The 25,082-nt window shown below is 43.3% G+C and overlaps 1 protein-coding gene across 2 annotated transcripts in view; it reads left to right on the top strand.

Moving 5' to 3' along the window:
* dock1 (dedicator of cytokinesis 1) overlaps positions 1-25,082 on the top strand; it is a 202,626-nt gene that overhangs the window by 65,994 nt on the left and 111,550 nt on the right. For both annotated transcript variants that reach the window (XM_084671137.1, XM_084671138.1), the window contains exons 24-27: positions 7,415-7,485; positions 9,223-9,329; positions 17,282-17,409; positions 19,212-19,307. In XM_084671137.1, coding sequence (XP_084527263.1) covers positions 7,415-7,485; positions 9,223-9,329; positions 17,282-17,409; positions 19,212-19,307 — 402 coding nt within the window. The remainder of the gene's footprint in view (positions 1-7,414; positions 7,486-9,222; positions 9,330-17,281; positions 17,410-19,211; positions 19,308-25,082) is intronic.

Genomic DNA, 25,082 nt, shown 5'->3' on the forward strand with positions numbered 1-25,082 from the left:
TCTTCATATGAACTTGTTTGACTGGCTTACGTGTAAAGCATTGCGAACCATTGAAAAATGTATATTCTTGACAAATTGTAACTGTATAGAAAAATCAATGCTGCAAAATTTCCAATGGGATACCAAATCTGAAATGCAATAACATCAAGATCCACAAGGGCCTTTATTTCAAGCCAAGAAGTGAAGTGCTTTAATCTTCACAAGAAGTGAAGTGCTTTGTGCTTTAGGGCGTGGCCTGTAGTGACACCTATTGGTAATGGTGGGCCATTTGTGGTGTGGTAGTTACTCTTGGCCTATACTATCAATGTTTCAGGATGTTTTTAACTTTTTACCATTGCATACAAAATCGGAAATGCAATACCAACAAGATCCACATGGGCTTTTGTTAAAGTGTTGTTGTTACTGTTGGCCTTTACTATCAATGTTTCAGGATTTGGAGAACTTTTTACCATGGCAAACAAAATCTGAAATGCAATACCATCAAGATCCACAAGGCCTTTGCAAAAGACCAAGGAATGAGTGGGGGCTTGGTAAGCCCACACTCTGCTGAAATGTTGCGTGTGCGTCTTGCCAAGCCCGCGCGTGTGTCAAGGGAAGACCTATGGGTAATAGTGGGCCATTTGTGGTGTGGTAGTTACTCTTGGTCTATACTATCAATGTTTCAGGATTTTTATAACTTTTTACCATTGTATACAAAATCGGAAAAGCAATACCAACAAGATCCACATGGGCTTTTTGTTAAAGTGTTTCTTTGCCTATACTATCTATGTTTCAGGATTTTGAGACCTTTTTACCATTGCATACAAAATCGGAAATGCAATACCATCAAGATCCACATGGACCTTTTTTTCAGGCCAATAAGTGAAGGGAGGGGGCTTGGTGAGCCTATCCATTCCAGAAAGCCTTGTATCTTTGTGATTTTGGGCGTGGCCTGTAGCGCCACTTATGGGTAATGGTGGGCCATTTGTGGTGTGGTAGTTACTCTTGGTCTATACTATCAATGTTTCAGGATTTTTATAACTTTTTACCATTGCATACAAAATCGGAAATGCAATACCAACAAGATCCACATGGGCTTTTGTTAAAGTGTTTCTCGGCCTACACTATCAATGTTTCAGGATTTGAGACCTTTTTACCATTGCATACAAAATCGGAAATGCAATACCATCAAGAGCCACATGGGCCTTTGCTAAAGACCAAGGAATGAGTGGGGGCTTGGTCAGCCCACACTCTCCTGATATGTTGCGTGTGCGTCTTGGCCGCGCGTGTGTCAAGGGAAGGCTGAGTGTGTGTGAGATTTTGGAGCACGCGCGGGGAGGAGCAGGGGAGACATTCATTGGAAATTTGCCTAGAAATTAGCCAAGCAAGCATGTTTCAAATATTCACCAAAAATCGACCTTTCATCTTACAGTCAACTTTTTCACAGATTTGTGTTATGAACATTCTCAAGAGTCTTCATATGAACTTGTGATTGAATCAGAGTATCAGTTTTTGACTGGCTGATGTGTAAAGCATTATTTTAGCGTTAGCGATAAGTTCAATTTGCTTTATATCAATCATTTTTTGAGATATGAATTTGCCTTTGCACATGGTAACATGTTGTAGTGTCTTCCTCCGATCTACCAAGTTTAGTGTTGATATCTCAAAGATTTGCTGAGACATGACTTCACATCCTGTTTGGCGGCTTTTCTGATTAATTTGATTGGCTGTACCGGACAGACGGTTATGAGGATCAAAATTCCTTTGATAACTTTTGTGAGGCTTGGTCTGAAGATCATCTCTGGTAATTTTGAAGAAGATATGACAAAAATTGTAGGAGGAGTAGGCTTTCAAAGGTTTTTGATAAAACCGGAAATGGCGGGAAATCTATATAAACGGAAATTAACGCCATGGTGTGCGTTGAACTCGGCTTGATCCAGGGAATCCAATGCTACCTCATTTTTGAAAATGAGTCATACGGTTCAAAAGTTGCGTGTGTAAACACAAGTCCAACTTTGACCCATTGGTGGCGCTAGAGTGGTCTAATGGGAGACATGAAACTTGGTGTAGGTATAGAAGAAACTGTCCTTAATGAGTGTGCCAAATTTCACAAAAAGTTGTCGATGGGGTCTAGGGGCTGCCATTGACTCCCATGGTACAAGAATTACAAAATATAACTGCAAGCAGTAATGGCGGATTCCTCCAAACACTGCGAACCATTGAAAAATGTTAATTCTTGACAAATTGTAACTGTATAGAAAAATGTATGCTGCAGAATTACCAATGGCATACCAAATCTGAAATGCAATACCATCAAGATCCACAAGGGCCTTTATTTCAAGCCAGTAAGTGAAGGAAGGGGGCTTGGTGAGCTTATCCATTCCAGAAAGCCTTGTATCTTTATGCATTAAGGCGTGGCCTGTAGCGCCACCTATGGGTAATGGTGGGCCATTTGTGGTGTGGTAGTTACTCTTGGCCTATACTATTAATGTTTCAGGATTTTAAAAACTTTTTACCATTGCATATAAAATCGAAAATGCAATACCAACAGGATCCACATGGGCTTTGGGTAAAGTGTGGTAGTTACTCTTGGCCTGTACTGTCAATGTGTCAGGATTTGGAGACCTTTTTACTATTGCATACAAAGTAGGAAATGCAATGACACCAAGGTCCTCAAGGGCCTATGCTGATATTCAAGGAATGAGTGGGGGCTTGGTCAGCCCACACAGTCCTGATATGTTGCGTGTATGTCTTGCCAAGCCCGCGCGTGTCAAGGGAAGAATGAGTGTGTGAGAAATTGAAGCATGCGCGGGGAGGAGCAGGGGACATATTTCATTGTAAATTTCCCTAGAAATTAGCCAAGCATGCATGTTTCAAAGATTCACCAAAAATCGACCTTTCATCTTAGAGTCAACTTTTTCTCAGATTTGTGTACTAAACATTCTCAAGAGTCTTCATATGAACTTGTTTGACTGGCTTACATGTAAAGCATTGCGAACCATTGAAAAATGTATATTCTTGACAAATTGTAACTGTATAGAAAAATCAATGCTGCAGAATTTCCAATGGGATACCAAATCTGAAATGCAATAACATCAAGATCCACAAGGGCCTTTATTTCAAGCCAAGAAGTGAAGTGCTTTAATCTTCACAAGAAGTGAAGTGCTTTGTGCTTTAAGGCGTGGCCTGTAGCGACACCTATTGGTAATGGTGGGCCATTTGTGGTGTGGTAGTTACTCTTGGCCTATACTATCAATGTTTCAGGATGTTTTTAACTTTTTACCATTGCATACAAAATCGGAAAAATATACCAACAATATCCACATGGGCTTTTGTTAAAGTGTTGTTGTTACTGTTGGCCTTTACTATCAATGTTTCAGGATTTGGAGAACTTTTTACCATGGCAAACAAAATCTGAAATGCAATACCATCAAGATCCACAAGGCCTTTGCAAAAGACCAAGGAATGAGTGGGGGCTTGGTAAGCCCACACTCTCCTGAAATGTTGCGTGTGCGTCTTGCCAAGCCCGCGCGTGTGTCAAGGGAAGACCTATGGGTAATAGTGGGCCATTTGTGGTGTGGTAGTTACTCTTGGTCTATACTATCAATGTTTCAGGATTTTTATAACTTTTTACCATTGTATACAAAATCGGAAAAGCAATACCAACAAGATCCACATGGGCTTTTTGTTAAACTGTTTCTTTGCCTATACTATCTATGTTTCAGGATTTTGAGACCTTTTTACCATTGCATACAAAATCGGAAATGCAATACCATCAAGATCCACATGGGCCTTTTTTCAAGCCAATACGTGAAGGGAGGGGGCTTGGTGAACCTATCCATTCCAGAAAGCCTTGTATCTTTGTGCTTTTGGGCGTGGCCTATAGCGCCACCTATGGGTAATGGTGGGCCATTTGAGGTGTGGTATTTACTCTTGGTCTATACTATCAATGTTTCAGGATTTGAGACCTTTTTACCATTGCATACAAAATCGGAAATGCAATACCATCAAGAGCCACATGGGCCTTTGCTAAAGACCAAGGAATGAGTGGGGGCTTGGTCAGCCCACACTCTCCTGAAATGTTGCGTGTGCGTCTTGGCCGCGCGTGTGTCAAGGGAAGGCTGAGTGTGTGTGAGATTTTGGAGCACGCGCGGGGAGGAGCAGGGGAGACATTCATTGGAAATTTGCCTAGAAATTAGCCAAGCAAGCATGTTTCAAATATTCACCAAAAATCGACCTTTCATCTTACAGTCAACTTTTTCACAGATTTGTGTTATGAACATTCTCAAGAGTCTTCATATGAACTTGTGATTGAATCAGAGTATCAGTTTTTGACTGGCTGATGTGCAAAGCATTATTTTAGCGTTAGCGATAAGTTCAATTTGATTTATATCAATCATTTTTAGAGATATGAATTTGCCTTTGCACATGGTAATATGTTGTAGTGTCTTCCTCCGATCTACCAAGTTTAGTGTTGATATCTCAAAGATTTGCTGAGACATGACTTCACATCCTGTTTGGCGGCTTTTCTGATGAATTTGATTGGCTGTACCGGACAGACGGTTATGAGGATCAAAATTCCTTTGATAACTTTTGTGAGGCTTGGTTTGAAGATCATCTCTGGTGATTTTGAAGAATATATGACAAAAATTGTAGGAGGAGTAGGCTTTCAAAGGTTTTTGATAAAACCGGAAATGGCGGGAAATCTATATAACCGGAAATTAACGCCATGGTGTGCGTTGAACTCGGCTTGATCCAGGGAATCCAATGGTACCTCATTTTTGAAAATTAGTCATACGGTTCAAAAGTTGCGTGTGTAAACACAAGTCCAACTTTGACCCATTGGTGGCGCTAGAGTGGTCTAATGGGAGACATGAAACTTGGTGTAGGTATAGAAGAAACTGTCCTTAATGAGTGTGCCAAATTTCACAAAAAGTTGTCGATGGGGTCTAGGGGCTGCCATTGACTCCCATGGTACAAGAATTACAAATAATAAAACCACCAATAACAATAGGTTTCCTCCTTACGGAGGAATCCTAATAATAAAACCACCAATAACAATAGGTTTCCTCCTTACGGAGGAATCCTAATAATTGTTACTGAATAATCAACCGAAATAACGTTTCCGAAATGTTTTGAGGAGTTTAGATCTAAAAATAGAAGACATCATGATATGGACTAGCTATGGGCTAACTTGCCAGTCCCACCTGTAAAATCCCCCCCAAATCATCCCTAATTAACCATTTTCCCCGACGTTGTAAACACATTTACGATTAGATGTCCCACGTTTTGATGGTACTAGTAAAGCCCATAATAGACATTCTATGGTATAGCCTAGTGTTTATTTATTGATTTCAAAGGTCTCAAAGCAGTCTTTGGTCTATCGTCTCCCAACGTGATGTCAAGCAATGCATTGTGGGGGAAAGAAGAATCGTTGCAAAAAGTATCTACTTTTGTGTATTATATTCCGTTTTTTGACACCCAACAACTTAAAATACAATGGATAACAGTTTTAATGTTTATCACCAACAACCAAATAGCGCAAATTCGTTGGAAAAATAAACCTGCCATACAACCTTTAAGCTGATGCAAAAATGATCAAATGGATGGGAAAAAGATGCCAGAAGGAACTGAAGCCAGGTAAAAAAGAAAGATCTGTCACTTCAGAAATCTAGGTTCCTGCAAGGATGGGAAATATGTTTTCTCAAAAGCCCTGAATCTTTCAGGTAAAAATTTGGTTTGTAATTTCTGGAAATAGTATATGAGTCCAACGCAATGTTTATATTACATAAAGCTCAAAAAACAATTTTGCACTGAAATGAATGCAAAAAATCTCGCTTGCGCGCTATGCTTGCTCGCATTCATGTGAAGTTCCGATTTCACCTCACATCAAATCCTTGACTAGGTCCTAGGTTCGGGTTAAGCCCCGAATGTTCAACATATGGCTCGGCCCCTGGTGGGGATGGTCTTTTTTTGGCCATTACGCTCCCGGGCTGAAAATGGGTCCCACTCCGGCCCTGACTGGGATTATTCCTGTTGTGAATTAAAAACACTTGTAGTGTGTGAGGGCCTGATTAAAAACTAACTACCGTAGTTTAAAAGTTGGCTATTTTTGTGTTTGTTTTGTTAAAGCCATTCATAGGGAGTCCCACCAGGCCCCTAGAGATGACCCCCCCCAGCCCCTGCACCGCAGGGGGCCTTGCAGGGACTTGAGTGTTTAAGGCTTGCAGGCCTTGTGTTTTTTTGTCATTTTTTTAAATCCAATTTGAATTACATGGGATGCACACTATGGTCTTATTGTCTTGTCTGTGTTTCCAGAGTTGATATAAAAATAAAGAAAAGTATATTTAATTGTGCTTTCTTTGTTAGCTAGATAAATGATGTGACAAAATAAGTCAGAAGGGTCACACAGACTGGCGAGCCCGCATCCTTAGCATAGAGAATAAACGTGCGCGCAGTTTAGATGTAAAGAGCGTGGTTAAAGGCTTTGCACACAGATTTGCTAAAAGACACGCACATGTGTGTTCATCTGCAAACCTGTAGAAAGTAGCCTACCGGTGTATCGACTATATGTAGGCATATTTGTTATGTTGTTGTAACATATGTTCTGTTTGAGCTGCTTGATAGGTCCTCGCCCATGTTTTTTTTTTCTGTTGGAATACATTTGTTCTTTGTTTGAGCTGTTTTTTCAGATTGAAAACATTTCCCTCACAAGAAAAGCTTGAGTTTTGATATCTTGCATTTATTATACGGCTCTTCAGAATGTTCCAAAAAGTTCAGTTGATCGCGTTGGGGTCCTGTTTGTCCCGTCGGGATTTATTTGTGGATAATGACCGCCGGACAATACATTATCCCTTACATATGGGGGGGGGGGCCTCATGTGTTTCCGTTACAGTACTGATTCCCACTTACCGTTTACCCATGCCACCCTGCCAAGACCTCTTGCCACCCCTTTGCCACCCCATGTAAAATGTTCTAGATCCACCACTCTATCCTACTAAACTATTTAAGGCTCCGAATGTAACACGTTTATCAGCAGGGCTCTCAAGTTTTAAAAGTTTGGCGTGAGATTATCATACCTGTCAGCGTTAGGTTACATCTGGGGGGTTATGTTTCTGGTAGGTGGCATTTAACTCTGTATAACTTTAGACAACTCCTGAACTCAACTCAACATAAATCTTCCCTCAGTATGCCTGCAACTTTAATTGTATATATCAGGACAAGTTATCCCTTACTTCTCAGCGTGAGAAATGGTTGTAATGCGTGAGTCTCCCGGCGAATGAGTGAGACTTGAGAGCCCTGTTTCAGTATTCGTTCAGGTTGAAAATAGGAACAGTTAAACACGCACAGTTGTGGTGTTGCAGTCAAGTGAATTTGTCTTGCCTTACTGAAATGTTCTTTGACCTCATAATGCTTTTTGTGTTTTATTGTCTAGGGCGCAGCACTGAAGTACGTCCCTACCATCGTGAACGACGTCAAGCTGGTCTTCGATCCAAAGGATCTCAGGTAATGTTGTTCAGTACTTTAACTGAGCGCGGTCCACTGTAGAGAACATTACTTCCAGCACAATGAGAAAACAAAAGAAATTAAAACCAATAAACAAACCTCCCCTACATACAGCATATTTGACAAATTGAGCTTAAACACTCTTGCGAGGGCCGAGGGGAAAAGAAAAAGGACTACACTCATTGACTTTGTTGCCTTACGCGCTTCTTTTTCAAATTCAATTTGACGTCCAGATTGTCTCCCTCCGTTTTGAGGTGATTAACTTGGAAACAGTTAGCCTCGTTAAAGAAGCAAAAAGAAAGAGGCTGATTTGATGTTGTGTTTGTGCTCTGCTGCGGGCTGCTCATTACCTAGGCTCCCAGCCCTCTGGGCTGTGGCAGCTCAGACACTCAGAATTCACCAGAGGAGGCATGGCGGGAATCACTTCAGCACGCTGGCGTTGCCTTGGAAACCCGCTAGCCTCTCGCTACCCAGTTACAGCGTAAGGTGTGGAAGTGCAGAGTTACCAATAACATCATCACAGTCGGATGGTCAGTCTACTAAACGGGAGAGACTGGCATCTTTTAAAAATACATTTCACTTGGACATTTTGATCGCTTTCCTTGATCAACGGATGTTGAAGCACTACTGAAACAAGTCAACTCTCTTCTATCACAAACCAGACTAAATTACAGACCATTTAGCAACCACTTCTCAGTACGTTTAACGAGACACTAAGGAAATATCCAGTAGTGCATCGGAAGGAGAGCCTTGCAGCTGCGATTTGTTAACCATACTTTTGAAACTAACTTGTAACGTATTTTATGTGCTAATCTCTGTCTAGTGCTCTATTTAGTTAGTAGATTTAGTGTAGACTGTGGGATGTTAAGTAACTCTCTTTTCTTCTCCTTGCCATTGTCCATCCCCTATCATCTCCTACCCTCCTGTAGTTTTTTTCCCTCTCCTCCTCCCTGCGGCCTTTCTCTCTTTGCCTCCTTGCTGTCTTCCTCTTTTCTGCTCCCCCCTCCCACACACTCTCTCTCCCACTCCAGAATGGCTGACAGCCCCTACCTGGACCACACTCCCTCTGCCACCCTCTCTCTGTCTCTCCCTCTCTTTACCTCTCTCTCTGTCTGGCTCCCTCCTCTCTCTCTGTCTCTCCCTCTCTTTACCTCTCTCTCTGTCTCTCCCTCTCTTTACCTCTCTCTCTGTCTCTCCCTCTCTTTTCCTCTCTCTCTGTCTGGCTCCCTCCTCTCTCTCAGTCTCTCTCTCTGTTTCTCAAGGGGCTGCTGATGCGCCCTATCCCTTGTGGCTTCCACGCCTCATTCACTCATAAAAAAGTGTGTGTGTGTGTGTGTGTGGGGGGGGGGGGGTTGTGTATGCATCCAGGCCCCCGCAGGGCGTTTTATTGCTTACCAGAGAGACGCTCTCCATCCTCACTAGAGCTACTCCTCCTCGCCTGGAGACTCACGCCACAACATGAGAGACAGAATACCTCGCCTCATATTCCTCCCATTCTCCACAACCCACCACAACACGCTGGCCTGTTCACCAACTGCCACACCACACTGCATGTTCTGCCCCATATCTTACTGGAGGTTGCGTATGTCGTCCCACAAGGACGACATAAATGAACTATAGTATGTCCTGCCAAAGATGGTCAAAGTTTTGTGTTTTGGAGTTAGCTAGATGAGCTGGCTCTATGCTGTTTAACCCTTAACTGCTCCTCTCTCTCTGTGTTCTCCTCTCTCCCTGCAGCAAGCTCTTCACAGAGTTCATCCTCAAGGTTCCTCTGGGCCGACTGGTCAAACAGAAGCTGCACTGCATGATAGACATCGTCCACAGTGACCTGTTCTCTCAGCATGGTGAGGCTGGAACACACACACACACAGATGCCCTTACAGACCCACGTACACACACGCTCCACGCCACGTAGGTGTTACTCTGCACACGCACAAGGAGAAGGTCATCTGCGAGGTGCGCTGGAATCCATCTCGTTATCCATCTGTTAATCCCTTCTATCAACACACTCCGTACGACTGCATGGGAACGTGAACTTCAGCTCCTCTCTCTCACACACACACGTCTCCCCCCCCCCCCCCTCTCTCTTTCTCAGACTCACCGCTCTCCCACTCACAGCACTGCTAATCTGTTTGTGAGCGTGGCGTGCTGTGTGTGTGGATAAGGCAGGGTCTGTCTGTGTCTCTGGTGACTGGCACCAGAGGTGAGCCTCTCCACTATTCATGCAGCCTCTAAAGGTGAACTCTGCTCACGAAAACCTGTTCACGCAGCCTCTGTCGTGCCATGCTGTGCCGTGCTGTGCCGGGTCTGCCTTCTTTACCAGCACTGACACTCGCTGTCACATCGATTAGTCCCAGCCTGCAGCACGAGCTAGCGACCTGCCACCAGTCTTTCTCTCTTTGAGGGCACATGCGAGTTAAGAGTTAATTGCCCAGTAGGTGTAAAGCACAGCTGTACAATGGACTATTGAGACGCCGTCAAGGCTAAACAGAACATTCGGCCATTCATGTTAGATATTTTTTATGTTTTTATTTCCCTGTTAACTCACAGAACATCCGAAGACAAGAGAAACTGAGAGAAAGAATTACAAGTTTGACTTTTGTGGAAGCTGAACACTCCGTCAGATAAACACCAGACGGCCCAGCCTTTGTCTTTAGCATGCGTTCTTGTGATTTCATACCTCGGCACCATGTCATTTCCTAATCACTGTTCAGCATTTTGCCTCGTTAGGCCACCATTTTTGACGGGTGACCTGCCAATGATTAGCATTGATCTGATTATTAATTACACAGCAGCCATGTCTGTGTTTGACAGTCCCTGATGAAGGGAATCGGAGGAACCTCTCCTCCCTCTGGTCCAGTCTGCTGTTGAGCTGTGAGCGTAGAGCACACCCATTTCCAGATGTCCTGGACCCTGCGCCTGGGGCTCTGCAAAAGGGGTCGAAAATAATAGAGGGAGCCTTGTACTTGGTGTGTTTAACGGGCCTGCACTTGAGGGCGACACCACTCTTTGTAAAACCACCCGGCCATGTCTATGAAGCTGTCAACATGGCATTCTGGGGACAGCCAGATCAGTTGTGTGTAAACACCTGTCCTCCCCAGGGGCGCAGCGATGCTAATGACCCTGACCCCAGGTGTTGTGTGATTGGTTTACTGGCTGCCAATCCCAAGGTGAAATGTAGTGGAACAGAGCGAGCATATGGAGACACCCCAGGTAGCCCCTAACGACACACATCCCTCACATGGAATTAGCTTCTGGTTTGCTTCCCACACCCTCTTTCATTTAGTCTGACTGCTGACGGAAGGCCTGGCCTGGAATGAATACCTCAAAAGTTTTTCATAGAATAAAAGCCTGCTGGTTTTCTTTCTCCTCATTCCAGTGCAAAATGTTATTTTTATTTTGATGTGTGCGATCAACACGCACAAGGAATGAGCTTTTGCCAAATTACCAGTATATGAACTTGAGAGAAATCTTCAGGCTGCCGTTGTATGTTGAGAAATGACGGTGTGTCGCCTTCTCTCCACCGGCTGACTGGAGGAGGAGGAGAACGATGGCCGCATAAATCACTTGCAAACCGGTTCGAGGGAAGAGAGCAAATATGTCAGCTGCTCTCCTGGTCTGGATTGAGGCGCTTTGCTCCAGCGCCTGAAATCTGGCACTGCTGAAGTTGGAGTGGAGCTCTCTCCCAGCCCGACCGGAGGGTTGGTCTTAAACTCAGCACACAAAAGCCAGGCACACCAGATAGATTTGATTTTTGTGTAATAGCCCTTAAAGATAATTCGATACTACATACACTCTTCTTAAGCTTACCACTGGCCACCCAGCAGCTTAGGATTTGATCCTGCTGCACACATCCTTTATTGCACACATGGTTGGCATTTCTTATTTGGGTTTACCAGTGACCAGCCTTAAATGTCATACCGGGTATCGCAACACTGTTGGCAAATCCCATAAATGCATACCTGGAGGATTTGTTTGGATGATGAAGGACATATTTTATTTACAAAGATTGAAGTCGCAACCAGAAACCTGAATGTAGGGAAAGGAATGTCCTTAAAATATAATAGTATAACTGTAGTTTAGGTTTGAAGGCACTGAATGGTACTGGACCTACCCTTGCCTGGCCACTATGACACAGCTGCAGATGCAGACAAATACCCCTGATAGTTGATGTAGTTCAAAGGGTTCCTGGGATGAAAGCTTTCTCTGAATCTGATGGCCTGCAAGCTGTCTGCAGAGTAGGGCTGGGCGATGTATGAAAACATTTGATATCTCGATTTGATATCTCGAAATTTGATATACATTGTCTAAATGTTTACGATATTCGATATATATCTCGATATGTTTGAATTTGCTTAAAAAAAACAAATGAGAACACAAAATTATAAAAAATAAAAAAGATTTTCTTTTGCCCATTAGAAAACAACAAAAACAATAAAGATAGAACAGCTATTGTTACAAAGTGTAAAATGTGTAGTGCAAATTTAAGCCTCACGTCTCTTGTGTGGGAATACGTGACAGACGAAAAAGGGATGTTCGGCGCGTTCTTTGGGAAAGTATGCCTGAATTTGACATTTTCAATATGCACTATATTTTCACATTTTACATTGTCGTCAAAATGATTGCGATATTATTGCTAATATTCAATATATCGCCCAGCCCTACTGCACAGATGGACTAGTCTGAGACTTGTTCAGGTGCTGTGATACTTCAGCAACACCATCACAATCAGGAGAAAATTTTAGAAATTATTCTCAATATTTTGTAATTTGTTATTATTTTGAGCATTTTCCCATAGAAAATGTCACATTTTGAGTTTAATCTGAAGGAAATTACCCATGAGCAATTTGATAATCCATCTAATTGGATTCTTTGTAAAATGGTTTTTGCTTATCATTTACCATTCCGCCCAATTACAGCTTTCACCAAGTTTATAGGAAATCTAAAAAAGGTGGAGGACTCGCAGCTATTTTTCCTCATCTAAACTCTTGTTCAAAATCACTGAGCTAGGTGAATTTACATCAATTGAATATCTTGATATAGAGCTCAAAACCCAATCAATAATTTTTGGTATTATGTATCGGCCATCCAAGCACTCGCCAGTATTCATTCAAGAATTATCAAACTATTATCACTGTGTCACTAGAGATGACAAAGTAGTTTTTGACGGAGACTAAGTAACTTAAAGGACTTAAAGTAAAGGACTAAGTAAGTCCAAGTAAATAAAAAAGCAGACCCAAGAACTATTAAGCTCTTAAATCTCCTCGACAGTCTCGATCTAACTCAACACATAACAGACCCAACACACCGGCACGGAAACACACTAGATCTAGTGATATCAACTGGACTAAATATCAGTAATATTTCAATAACTGATCTACCTCGCTTAGACCATCATTGTATACTTTTTAATGGGAAATTATCCTAACAAAAACCACAAAATAATTCTTAGTCCAAGGAGAAGACATCTAGACGATAGAGCTATGATGACATTTTCTGAACAATTTGCTCTATATGAGCCAACTAGTCATGAGTGCTCTCTGAATGAAATGGTAGAGAACCTCAATGATGCACTATTATCTGTGTTAGACTCTGTTGCACCACTGAAAACCAAAAAGAAGTGCACAAGCAGAACCTCCCCATGGCTGAGAAATAAAAATGTTAGTGAAACGAAAAGAAAATGCCGTGCAGCAGAGAGAAAATGGAGGAAAACAAAGATCACTATCCTCTCCAATATCTACAAAGATACACTAACCACCTATAACAAAACCATCTGTCTAGCAAGGAGAGAATATTTCTCCAACATTATTACAGAAAATGCCAGAAATTCCAGAGTTATTTTCTCCACCATCGACCAGCTGCTAAACACTGTTCCTGCCCCCCCCCCATCCTGAGCAGTTAAATGTGAAGAGCTTGCTTTGTTCTTCAAAAACAAAATAACTTTGATCAGAGCTAGTATTATTAATAGTGGGGTTGAAACTGACATCAGTAGATTTTGCAACATAACCATGAGTACATTTACATGTATCACACTAAGTGAAGTTCGTCAGCAAATCTAACTCCACAACCTCAGATATTGATCCTATACCCACAACATTCTTTAAGCGAGTGTTTGATAGTGTCTCAGGTCCGGTGCTAGAGATTATAAACACGTCCCTTAGAACTGGCGTTTTCCCAGATGCCTTCAAAACAGCTGCTGTAAAGCCCCTGTTAAAGAAACCCAAATTGGATAACAGTCTACTGGCAAATTACAGACCAATATCAAACTTTCCATGTATTAGTAAAGTACTGGAAAAGATAGTATTAGTCCAATTAAATTATTTACTTGAAGAAAGTAACATCCTGGAAGTCACGCAGTCAGGTTTCAGGAAATATCACAGTACTGAAACTGCTGTCACCAAAATAATTAGCGACCTCAGACTAAACTCTGATGCAAATGAAGTGTCTATCCTTATCCTGTTAGATCTCAGTGCAGCATTTGATACCATTGATCACAACATCCTAATCAATAGACTGGAAAAGCTTATTGGGTTCACGGATAGTGTATTGAACTGGATGAAATCATATATCATAGGAAGGAAGTGTTATGTTAGTTTAGGAGACCATAGGTCCAAGAAACAAGAAACTGCTACGGGGTTGCTCGAGGAAGTTGCTTAGGCCCATTACTTTTTTTCTCTTTATATGTTACCACTCGGCGACATAATCAGAGAACATAACATAGATTTTCATAGCTATGCGGATGACACACAACTATATAGATCCACTGAACCCAACGATGAAACGGCTATCAATTCCATTACCAACTGCCTGTCGGCAATAAACAAATGGATGATTGATACCTTTTTTAAAGTTCTACTATGTGGCTCCAAATCCAAAATAGATATGCTTACTAAGAATCTAGGAGGTTTAACCCCCTGGCTTAAACCAGAGGTGACAAGTCTCGGTGTAATCCTGGACTCGGACTTGAATTTCAACTCTCACATTAATAAAGTGACCAAAACAGCTTTCTTTCACCTGAGAAATATAGCAAAGATACGACTATACATAAAGCAAAATGATGCAGAGAAGTTAATTCATGCTTTTATATCCAGCCGGCTGGACTACATTTACATTACATTTATTCATTTAGCCAACTCTTTTATCCAAAGCGACTTCCAAGAGAGAGCTTTACAAAGTGCATAGGTCACTGATAATAACAACAAGATAGCCCCAAAGCATTGCGGGTAGCCAAAACAAGAAGCACACATTGTGAACAACCAAAAAATAAGTGCCAAAGGGAAGAACCATAAGAGCATGTAGTTAAGCAAGTTACAATTAAACAACATGAATCTCTAAGTGCAAGTGTACCTGTAGAAAAAGCAGCAGCAGTAAAAATAATAGTAATAATATTAACTAAAATAGAAAATTTGCAGCAAATACAAAAGTCTAAATCAGTTGCCATGAACCAACAAGAGCAACAAGTCTCTAAGCAAGAGTCATTGGGTTCAGCAAACCATTCCTAAGTACCGTTGTACTCCCGGAACAAGTGCGTCTTGAGCCTTCTCTTGAAGGTGGAGAGACAGTCTGTGTCTCTGATGGAGGTGGGGAGTTGATTCCACCACTGGGGGGCCAGGCAGGAGAAGTGCTTGTGTTGGGACCGGGCGGTCTTGAGCGGTGGGACTACTGTAATGCACTTTTCACTGGTCTTCCCAAGAAAACCACTGAAAGACTACAGCTCATTCAAAATTCTGCAGCTAGATTATTAACCAAAACTAAAAGGAGATAACACATTAGTCCTGTCCTAGCTACTTTACACTGGCTCCCTGTTACCTTCAGAATTGACTTTAAGGTCCTATTCCTCACATACAAAGCTCTACACGGACAAGGACCTAGCTACATTGCTAACTCTCTTATAAACTACATACCAGCTACAACACTGCGATCATCAAATGCAGGCCTATTAGAGGTCACCAGAAGCAGTCATAAGAAGATTGGTGATGCGGCCTTTGTCAATTATGCCCCAAAACTATGGAACAAATTACCCAGAAATATTAGGGAAACAAACACGCTAGACATTTTTAAAATACAGCTTAAAACCTATCTTTTTACCAAAGCATTTAACAAATCATCTCAGAAGGGTTTTACTGCTTTTATTAGTTATATTATTGTTCGCTAATTTAATTATTACTTTTATCACTTGTATTATTGGTTTTATTGATTTTATGTAAAGCACCTTGAGCTGCAATTCTTGTATGTAATGTGCTATATAAATAAAGTATTATTATAAATAAAATCTTATTATTTCTCCAGAAATAAAATTTTACCGGAATATAGTCCGGCAGACACACAAGGCTTCCCACGTTGCAGTTAGGGAATGGTTTCTGTAATTGATGCACCAATCAACGATTAAGACTTTCAATGGAACAGTTCGGCACAGCATCCCCCTTCATGCCCTGTTCCCTCTACCCCAAAGGCAGTGTCAGTGATTGAGCAATCGAGTCCTAATGAGTTAGTTACACTAATACATTATGACCCTGCTTTGTCATGGTCTTCCAATAGAAGTTCTCTTCCTAGAGGTAGAAGACGGGGGGTTTCTATAGAGGATATTCATTTTCATTACTTTTCTGTTCTAAAAGGCGCTAAACCGCTCCACGTGGCACATTAGTGAAGTCACTCAGAGCACTTGCAGTGAAATGAAGGTACAAGTCATCCAAGATTTTTTACCTGAAAAAGGTCAAGCATTTTCTAAAAAACTTCTGGTTTTGTGCGGCAGTATAACAGAGCAGTGTTGAGAAAATGTTTGTTTACTTTTTTAATTTCATAATTTGTTTGCTCAACACATTTTTGCATAGTCTAGTATGTGGTACGTCTCTCGTAGTCCATGGTGCAGTGCATGATGATGATGCAATAGGCCATCTGACCAGGACGCGTACTTTAGAGTTAGAGTGTGAAACATTGCCACCACAACAACAGTTTGTCCTGGGACTGTATGCATGTCCACTATTGGATAAGAGTCTCGGCATGTAAAAGTGCTGGCCCTGAAGCATGCTATGCTCCCCTTCCAACATGGACACAGCAGGTACTAACCTGGTTCACTATCCCACAGTGCCTCCCTGATACTTCATAATGCTGCATGTCTCTGTGCGCATGTGTGTGTATCAGAGAGAGAGGGAAACAGAGAGAGAGGTGTAAGTGTGTTTGTTGTGAGGCAGCCCGTCGCAGTGGGCCCCTTCTGCAGTGCAGTACAGCGATCAATACCCCCCTCCCCCCCTCCATCCCTTCATCCATGGAAGGCCGGGTCTCCCTCCTCTGTTTGCGCCCCAGGCCTTGGCTTTCATTTGAAGCACTCTGCGGCGTCCCACACAACTCCTGGATTGGAATCCGAGGGGTTTAATATAAAATATGATAATTTGCCGCAGACCGCCCCAGGTACCTATCTCCGTCCCCTTCCTCCTTCCTACGCACATGGCCTCCTTATCGCTCCCTCCTCTCAGTCCACACCTGTTCCATAGCCCGGGAACCAGGGGGTTAATATCAGTGGCCGACCCAATGCCTCACCTTCCAGATGATGTTCTGGACTTTGTCCTGGGATGATCTGTGCTAGCCAGCAATAATGAAGACTCAGGGACTGTTGTCCTACCCACACGGCTTGCAAGACTTTTTAAATTTACTATTGTACTTGTAATTGTACAACATCCATAGTTGAACAGCGCTAATTAATGTTTGTAGTGTTTACAAAGAGAGGCGTGGAGGGAAGCTCTCCTCCCGAGTGCTGACGGTGGTGATTGAGCAGGTGCGTTTGTTTGCGTCTCCACAGACTGTCGCGAGATCCTGCTGCCCCTGATGACGGAGCAGCTGAAGTTCCACCTGGAGCAGAAGGAGGAGCTGGAGGCCTGCTGCCGGCTGCTCAGCAACATCCTGGAGGTGCTCTACAGGAAGAACGTGGTGAGGAGACGTGTCACGCACACACACACACACACACACATACATACACACGCCCCCCCCCCCCCCACACACAGATACATACACACGCCCCGCCCCCCCCACACACACATACATACACACGCCCCCCCCCACATACACACGGCCCCCCACACACACATACATACATACACACGCCCCCACACACACACACACACACACACACCCCCCACACACACACACGCATACACGTACACACACAAGCAAACGTGCACGCACCTACACACGCCACAACTTGTTTACCTTCATATTGACCCCCACCCCTCTATACACGTTCTGCTGTAGATGTGAGACATTCCCTCTGTCACACACACACACACACATCACACACATCACACACACCTCAGGAAAAATTCTAGATCTAAGATCCTAAATTTGTTGGGGACGGAGGCCTGTTGTGCACAGATTTTCTCATTTAATTCGCTCATTCCACATTAGTAACAAATGATTATTTCATGGACCTTCCCCTCTGGTTCAGAGTTGCATTGGCAGCCTGCCTTTATTTCAATACAGAGAGAATCATCATTCAGGCCAGCCGTGTGTTTATACTCACAACAGCTTCTATTCATTAAGGCGTGGAAAACACTGGGGAGGAATCAAAGGCTTTGTGAGTTCAGAAGTGTGTGGAAACCAGAAGCGTAGGCAACGGGGCCGTGCGTCACACCTGACGCTTACAAAAGGCTAGATCAGAAACTCAGATGATATTGAGGCTGACGTGTGTGTGTGTGTGGATTTGTGTGTGCCTGGTGTGTGATTGTGTGCGTCTGAGCTCAGTTAGCAAGCAAAAATTGCCTGGTAAATTATTGAATGTTTTGGGTAGCACGGGGGTTTTCAATATGCCCTCCCCCCCTCACCCAACATACCCCTCACTAACGGGCAAGCAACCCCCTCCTTCTGTGCAAGGGAATTCTCTCATCTCACATTTCCTATCCATAAATCATTTTGCCACTCCAGCCTGGCATATCAAGATACTCCAGCTCCAACGAGAGTAGAGGACGATTCACTAGTCAGTCTGGATGATTCTCACAAGCCTCCTTCTCGACCTGGGGAAAAGCCTCGCTGTGCGGCTTCTTCCTTCCACCTCGATGGAATTGGTCGTGCTGCTACTGAGTGCTTCCTGTGAGCCTTCTTATGAACAGTAAAAAAATAAAGAGATATATACTGTGTCATGATGGGCCGGGAGAGAGAGAGAGAGAGACGCCCGCACGCAAAATTCTTAGTAGGCTTTGTCATCAAAGAGACCTTAAGATCTCTGATGTAACCACCCAGGGTAGCGTGCTACTGGAAACACGATCGCTGATGTTGGGTAAGGACCCAGACTAGAGCGTGACATTACCCCAACGCCGCCACGGGAAGCATCGTCCCTCTGTCATTCTGGGGGATTTGAACTAAATAACTAACCAACAAAAAGTAAATACCAATAGTTTTATTTAGGGATCATGTAGAATGGCAATCCCACGACAACTGTAAACTGTATATACAAATATAGGCATAGATAAAATAACTTTTTCCCAGTTAGTTTTGTGTCTGCCCTTTCTGACTCTGATAAAGGAGGCCCACCACTAAACACATTCATCATGTCCCCTTTTTTGTTTTGGTTAGAGATTATTAGCCAGAGCTATATTTCATCATGACAAGTGTATTCCGAAATGAAAACGTTTAATGTACTACAACTGTGAGGTGTTTTTAGCAGTGCAGTGAATCTTTTCCCTGTGTGTGTGTGTGTGTGTGTGTGTGTGTGTGTGTGTGTGTGTGTGTGTGTCCAGGGCCCCACACAGTGGCACGTCCAGACTATTATGGAGAAGCTCCTTAGGACGGTCAACAGGACGGTCATCTCCATGGGCCGAGACTCTGCCCTCATCGTAAGTAACTATCTATGACTAAACACCTGAACCACACTGGAGTGCATACACACACGCACGCGCTCGCGCACACGCACACGCGCACACACACACACACACACGCACACACACACACACAGGACTACCAGCAGTTGCAGAAGAGTTTATAGAGTCCGATATGGGCAACAGTGCTTACTGAGTGGGGTTCATTTTACCAAAACAAACCCACACATCTCCACCTTTCTTTCCCCCCAAACACTGACACAACTCATCCTACAACCAGTGGTTGGGTAAGTTACTTCAAAAAAGTAATTTAATTACTCAATAAGTTATTTAATTCATTACCATTTACTTCTTAAAATGCCTATAAACCTTGACCGGATAGACAACAGAAAGGAAACTTTTTCAAAGAGTCAAATTTTGAATAGTCTTTTAGCTTTTTAAAACATCTCAGCTTTAAAAAATATACAAATACATTTTAGTAGCAAATGTAACCTTCTTTACTCATTAGTTACCAAACAATATCTGAATAACAAAAAGGCTTTGGCTTTCACCTGTGTAATATTGTGGTGATTACCTGTTCCATACATGTTTTAGAGCAGTGTATTTAGCTTTATGTGTTAGCATTAAATACTACTGTCATATGTTTTAATAATGGCTGTCATGAGACCATTCCTTGACCTCAAATACAGTGGTAACATTTTCACTTGTCATAAATATGGCAAGTGTTATTACACTGTCAAATGCTTTTATAACTGTGTCATGAATATTTTCCTTCACCTCAACTACAGTGGTACAATGTGGAATTGTCATAAAGATGTCATTAAGTGCTATAACACTGTCAACTGCTTTTATAACAGTGTCATGAATATATTCTTTGACCTCAACTACAGTGGTAAAATGTTCACTTGTCAAAAATATGTCATTGTGTTATTACACTGTCAAATGCTTTTATAATTAAAAATGTTCATGACACAGTTATAAAAGCATTCACCTTCCTGCCAAAGCAAATCACCTTCCTGCCAAAGCAAATTCCTTGTCTGTTCAAACTTTCATGGCGAATAAATCCCTTTCTGATTCTGATATGACAGTGTATAAACACTTAATGACATCTTTATGACAAGGGAAAATGTTACCACTGTAGATGAGGTTAAGGAGAATATTCATGACACAATTATAATGGTCTCATGACAGCCATTATTAAAACATATGACAGTAGTATTTAATTCTAACACAAAGTATGGAGCACGTAATCACCACAATATTACACTGTCATTTAATTTCAGGGATATCAATCTGTTCAGTTAGGAAGCATAAGCTATTATGAATCAATATCACCTGTTTTGGTGCAAATACAAGTGACAACAGGTGCACTGAGAGGGAACAGCAAAACAACCTCACATAAAGCTAAATATTTTCTTCAAGTTTGAAGTTTCTTCAAATTTTCAAGTTATTTTGTATCAGTTAATGTCAAGTTGTCATAACAAAGACAGTGACAGGTTATTTTGTCTCAGTTTATGTCAAGTTGTCATGACAAAGACATTGACAGGTTATTTTGTCTCAGCTATTGTCAAGTTGTCATAACAAAGGCATCATAAAGAATGTCAACCTTGCATAAGAAATGACATAATTCATCAAATGACACCTAATGACAACATTCATAAACATTCATCAACATCCTTTAATGTGTCATGTCATGGGTATGACAGTGCTATGACAGTGTCATGTCACTCTTATTCACACCCCTTCAAATAAGGTGTTATCAAAGTTTTTTTGCTACCGAACGAAGCGGTAACATCTCTTCCACTATGTAGACTGCAATCATTTTTTTTAAGCTCACCTTCGGACACTTTCTGCATTGGCGATGTAAAATCAAGTTTTGCCTGCTTAACAGGTGTTGCTGAGGTGTTATCTGTTGATGAACATGGATCACTCAAAGTGTTTGTCGATGCTGCCTTGTGAGGTGTTTCAGTGGGGTAAGGGTTACTTGTGCTATTGGCAGCCGCAGATCGTTTTTTGTCCCCAGGACATAGCTTACACTTTACTGTAATGTTCTTGTCAACCTGTGTCAAAAAGGTGAAGTAATTGGAATATTTCCATTTGGTAAAACAGCTACTCGCTCCGGCCGACATCTTCCACTTCAAACCGCGCTTGTGTTGTAAACTCGCGTCTCACGTGCAACTGCACTACAGCTGACGATTTTAAAGAGGCAGCGTTCACTGCCCTAAGACAATATATATTGAGATTTTAATTCAGTATTGATTTATACAGAACCGTTGGACTATTTTACAGTATGTAACACAAGTAACAAGTAACTGTAATTAAATTACCTGAAAAAGAATAGTAATCCCTTACTTTACCTTTTCAGTGGATAAGTAATTGAATTACTTAATAACGTGTTACACCCAACACTGCCTACAATTCATCCTCCACCACACCCTCCAACACCATCCTCCAGTCAGAACTGCAAGCAAAACCTACTCCCTAAACCTGAGCACCCCAACTTCCATAAAAAGCATATTCAATCCAGAGTTTGTCTTGATCTCTCCTGTGCTTGTTAGTATGACATGGGTCATGACTTATTAATGTGAGTGGGTGTGTGATCTGTCAACGGACACAGCTCCTGATGGCGAGCACCCTGACGCTTTCATCTAATCAGTGTTTTCTCTGCCGCGGCAGCACAACTCACAGCCCGTCATCCTCTCGGCTGGAACCCAACCACAATTAATGCACTTATCAGTCATTCCCTAAATACACTGTCAACCGTCGGCACGCAGTGCTGCTCATCCATTTCTTCACGAGGAGAGGGAGAGAAGGGCGGGAATGTCATGGTACTTATCCTCCGGCTCCCCTGCCTCTGTCCTCGTGTAATTAACCCCCCGGCTAGCCATGTGACTTTTAAACAGGAGAGCGACGCTGATTAAGGTGAGGCTTCTGTTTAACACTGTCCAACTCAGTGTAAATGGAATATGGGTGATTTAAGGCAGCTCGCTCATCTTATAACGTCCCATCAGTGTGTGTGTGTGTGTGTGTGGTGTGGACCAGATGTCCTCACAAGTATAGTGAAACAGGAATAACTTTGCTGGGCCCCATAATGCTTGTGTTTTGGGTTATACTTGCATTAATGGTAGGGTTAGGGGTTAATTGTTAAAGATCACAACTTTGAATATAAGTTAATGGTTGTGCCCCTCTTGGATAGAAAAACACATTTGTGTGTGTGTGTTTTCACATCATCGGGGGAACAGTGGGAAGTGACATCACAGCCCCTCACTCGACTTTTATCTGTTGTACCACAAGCCTCTGTAGCTCGTAGTGTTTTAATCAAGCCAGGAGTGGCTGGGTTTCCTGACTGTAATAGTGTGTTTGTGTGTGTGTATGTGTGCACCTACAGTGCGTGGGATTGTTTATGGTAAAAGGTGACCACAGCATCCATCTTTCACACTATCACTATCATCATCTCTCACTTTTTCCCTCTCCCTCTTTCTCTCCTTTGTCTTTCTCTCTCTTTCCCTCCCTGCTGGCTCCTACGCAGCATGTCTGAGATGAGTGTTGGTGGGAGGTGACGGGGAGCTGTGGCGAGGACAGTAGCTACTGTCTCACTGCAGCCAGTCTGACAGGGCAGAGCAGAGCTGCCTGCGCCCTGGTGTGGAATGGAGACGTGTCTGTCTGTGTGTGTGTGTGTCTGTGTGTGTGTGTGTGTGTCATCACATATGGCTAATAAAGCCTGTGTGGGGGTCCCTTCACCCCAGCCACCGCCCTTTGTTCCTAGACAGCGGCCTGGAGGAATCCCCCCCATACACATCAAGGCCTTTGTTTAACGCTGCCACCCCACACACACACCAGAGAGAGAGAGAGAGAGAGAGAGAGAGAGAGAGAGAGAGAGAGAGAGAGAGAGAGAGAGAGAGAGAGAGAGAGAGAGAGAGAGAGAGAGAGAGAGAGAGAGAGAGAGAGAGAGAGAGAGAGAGAGAGAGAGAGAGAGAGAGAGAGAGAGAGAGAGAGAGAGAGAGAGAGAGAGAGAGAGAGAGAGAGAGAGAGAGAGAGAGAGAGAGAGAGAGAGAGAGAGAGAGAGAGAGAGAGAGAGAGGAGAGGGAGAGGGAGAGGGAGAGGGAGAGGGAGAGGGAGAGGGAGAGGGAGAGGGAGAGGGAGAGGGAGAGGGAGAGGGAGAGGGAGAGGGAGAGGGAGAGGGAGAGGGAGAGGGAGAGTGAGAGAGAGGGAGATGGAGAGGTAAAGGGAGAGGGAGAGGGAGAGAGAGAGGGGGGGGGATTAGCAGATTATTTTATCCAAAGCGTCTGCTATATAAAAACAGGACTTCTCTGCCTACCGAGCATCATACGATCTATTCCTACAACTGTATTGATACACTGCTGTAACGCTGCCATTTCCCTGGGGGGGATGAATAACATTCAAGTTGTTTGTCGTTTTTTTTGCACACGACCTTCAGTGGCCCTGAACCCACCCTGAAAAACTCTCCAGCCTCTACCGGCCTCCTGGGTCTTTTGACGAAGATGCCCTGAGAGCCTGCTTGTCTTCAGGACACACTGTCTCAGTCCTGTGGTCGAGCCTAGTCATCTCACAGTGCTCGCGTTTTGGCGTCCTTGACATGACGAGCTGGACAGCATGCTAGCTGCCTCTTCTCAGCTTGCCAGAATGGCAACTCTCCTTCCCTCTATGTCAGCAATGGATTGCTTTCCTAAACACTGACCCTCCACGCTTTGTGGCTCTTGTTGACCAACTCCAGTGTGAATCATGTCACTGTGTTCTCTCCCTGACAGGACATCACATCCTGGTCCTCTACACGGCCTTTGCTCGTGTGATTTCCGCATGTTGTCCGTCCTTAGAAAAGCAATCACCTCAGATTAAGGGGTTCTCCTAAATCCTCATTTGGACTCCTCTAGTGCAAAGTAGAGAAATGAACGAGCGAGAGAGAGACGACGGGCTGCTCTTTGAAAAACACATTTAAAAGCAGCCCCCCCCCACCCTCTAGATCATTATTTAATGATCAATAAGGGAGGCTTGAATTTTTTAACAGGCCCAAGACCCAGTTAGGACCGGCTCCCCTAATCAGCACCCTGGGAGGACGATGAAGATGATGACGAAGATGATGATTTTGCTGCTGCAGCAGGGTTGTGGCGGGCGACGCAGATGGCACTGGAACAACTGACCTTGTTGTTTGGCGCCCACCAGATTTAGATCCCTCCCTTCTTCTTCTCCTTCTCTCCCTTCCTCCCTACCTCTCCCCCTTGCCTCTCTAACTCTCTTCCTCGACTCTGTCTTTCTCTCTCGCTCTCTGTCCCCCCCTCCCCCTCTGTAGCTGCGGACACAGAATGTAGATGAGGGGACTAGGTGGCTAGCTGGTGCTGTCAGCTCTGCTGTAGTCAGTGGTTCAGGCTAAGCACTGTTAGCATCGCAGGCTTCACGGGTTTGACTCCACAATGCAGCTGCTTCATTAGCAGGCACAGCTGCAGTGTTCTTTACATACGTTCCCTGTGTTTGTGCCCTTTTCTGCCAGCTTAGCCTGAGAATGTAATAACCATGACACGTCAGGTCCCGCGTGCCCTACCCCTGCAGTCTCAGTATACCTGTGACCGGTGTTTATCCAGCGTTCTGACATCTAGAGAGGTGTGTTTATGTTTGCTCCTCAAACTCCCCTCACCCACGACACACACACACACCAGCGTGTCGTGTTGCGGGAGGTCACAGCCAAGGCGTTTCTATATTCTTCCTGTGATTCCTCTGCAGTGTGCTGACAGACTTACAACTCCAGGAGTGATGGATGGACAACGTGTGTCCGACAGG

The sequence above is a fragment of the Hypomesus nipponensis genome, chromosome 13 (assembly GCF_054491055.1).
Source record: "Hypomesus nipponensis isolate SF chromosome 13, ASM5449105v1, whole genome shotgun sequence".
Taxonomy (NCBI): Eukaryota; Metazoa; Chordata; class Actinopteri; order Osmeriformes; family Osmeridae; genus Hypomesus; species Hypomesus nipponensis.